The sequence below is a fragment of the Harmonia axyridis genome, chromosome 4 (genome assembly GCF_914767665.1).
Source record: "Harmonia axyridis chromosome 4, icHarAxyr1.1, whole genome shotgun sequence".
Taxonomy (NCBI): domain Eukaryota; kingdom Metazoa; phylum Arthropoda; class Insecta; order Coleoptera; family Coccinellidae; genus Harmonia; species Harmonia axyridis.
Window position 1 is genome coordinate 30,424,250 of NC_059504.1, and position 1,424 is coordinate 30,425,673.

The 1,424-nt window shown below is 38.9% G+C and overlaps 1 protein-coding gene across 1 annotated transcript; it reads left to right on the plus strand.

Annotated features, from left to right (window-relative positions):
- Positions 1 to 305: 305 nt before the first annotated feature.
- On the plus strand, positions 306 to 800 carry LOC123678667. Its single transcript, XM_045615804.1, has one exon. It carries the CDS (start codon positions 306 to 308, stop codon positions 798 to 800), a length of 495 nt encoding a protein of 164 aa, XP_045471760.1.
- The last annotated feature ends 624 nt before the right edge of the window (positions 801 to 1,424 follow it).

Here is a 1,424-nt window from a genome sequence, read left to right on the forward strand (position 1 = left end):
TTGTTTTCTATTATTGTATACAATTATAAATAAGTGAAATTTTTTATATTTATGTTTTTTTCATTTGCATGCTGGGTGCCGCACCACCCAATACTCAATCTCTCAAAAATTCTGGATTCTAGCTAGCAAACGCGCCATCAATTCAGCAATTTCAAAATGCGTTCGTTGATGGAAAATTGCTCCTAAACCTTATCAACCCCCTATGGCTCCACTACCTGAAAATCCAGTTACGCTGTTGATTTCGGAGGTCCTTATTACATAACTTTGACCCGTCATCGTGGTGTCAAAGCTTGCAAAGCTTATATATGTGCCTTGTTACAAAAGCTGTGCATTTAGAGCTGGCTAGCGATCTATCGCCGGAGACGTTTCTTTCTGCCTTGCAGCGTTTCATTGCAAGAAGAAGAGGAATTCAGACAATTTTTTGTGACAACGCCACTAACTTCGTCGGAGCAAGTAAACAATTGAAGCTGATGCAAACTGCAGCTCAACAAGAATTTATCAATTTTAAGTTTTCACCACCCTCTGGTCCCCATTTCAACGGACTAGCAGAGGCAGGTATCAAATCCGTGAAACTCCATTTAACGAAAGTAATTGTCGATCAAGTGCTTTCGTACGAAGAATTCAACACCATTTTGACGTTGGTCGAATCCAGTTTGAATTCGCGTCCACTGATACCGCTGTCCTCAGACATTGAAAGTGTTGATATTTTGACGCCCGGACACTTTCTCATGATGGAACCGCCATCTGCAGTTCCCACTCCAGAGTTTTCTGAGATACCTTTAAACCGTTTATCGAGATAGCAACTTCTACAACGCATTCATCAGGATTTTTGGCGTCGTTGGCGTCAAGAATATTTACATACGCTTCAACAAGTGGCTAGACCCACTTTCATCCCCTAAAATTAGCACAATGGTCTTAATAAGAGACGATAATTTTCCACCGGGCAGGTGGAATTTAGGAAGAATCCTCGATTTGCACCCTGGTGACGGTAAAGTTGTTTGCGTCGCCACCATTAAAACCTCTACAGGTTCACTAAAGCGCCCGCTTGTCAATCTTTGGCCACTTCCTAGTGAGCCATCTTAGAGATAATTGCATCAAATATGGTATTTTATTTAATTTTTTTTTATTTTTTTTTTGCTGAATTTCTTATTTTGTATGGAGTGATTCTCTCTCTTTGCGCATCTGCGATTAACGATCGAATCATTCGTTTTTTTTCTCTAACTCAAATTTAACTGATTTTTTTTTCTTTTTATTGAGTAGTTTCAAAATTCATTCTTCATTTTCCCGGGTCAGGATGTTGGAGAAAGAAACCTAGATTTTCATAATACGCGTTAAATCATATGGTATCAGGAATCTAGTTCGTTATCCTCCCCCATCAAAAAGACAATTCGTTAGTAATAAAAGACAATCGCTATAATATACAT

Coding starts and splice junctions, on each gene's coding strand:
- LOC123678667 (XM_045615804.1), top strand. CDS start 306: ATGTGCCTTGTTACAAAAGCTGTGCATTTAGAGCTGGCTAGCGATCTA.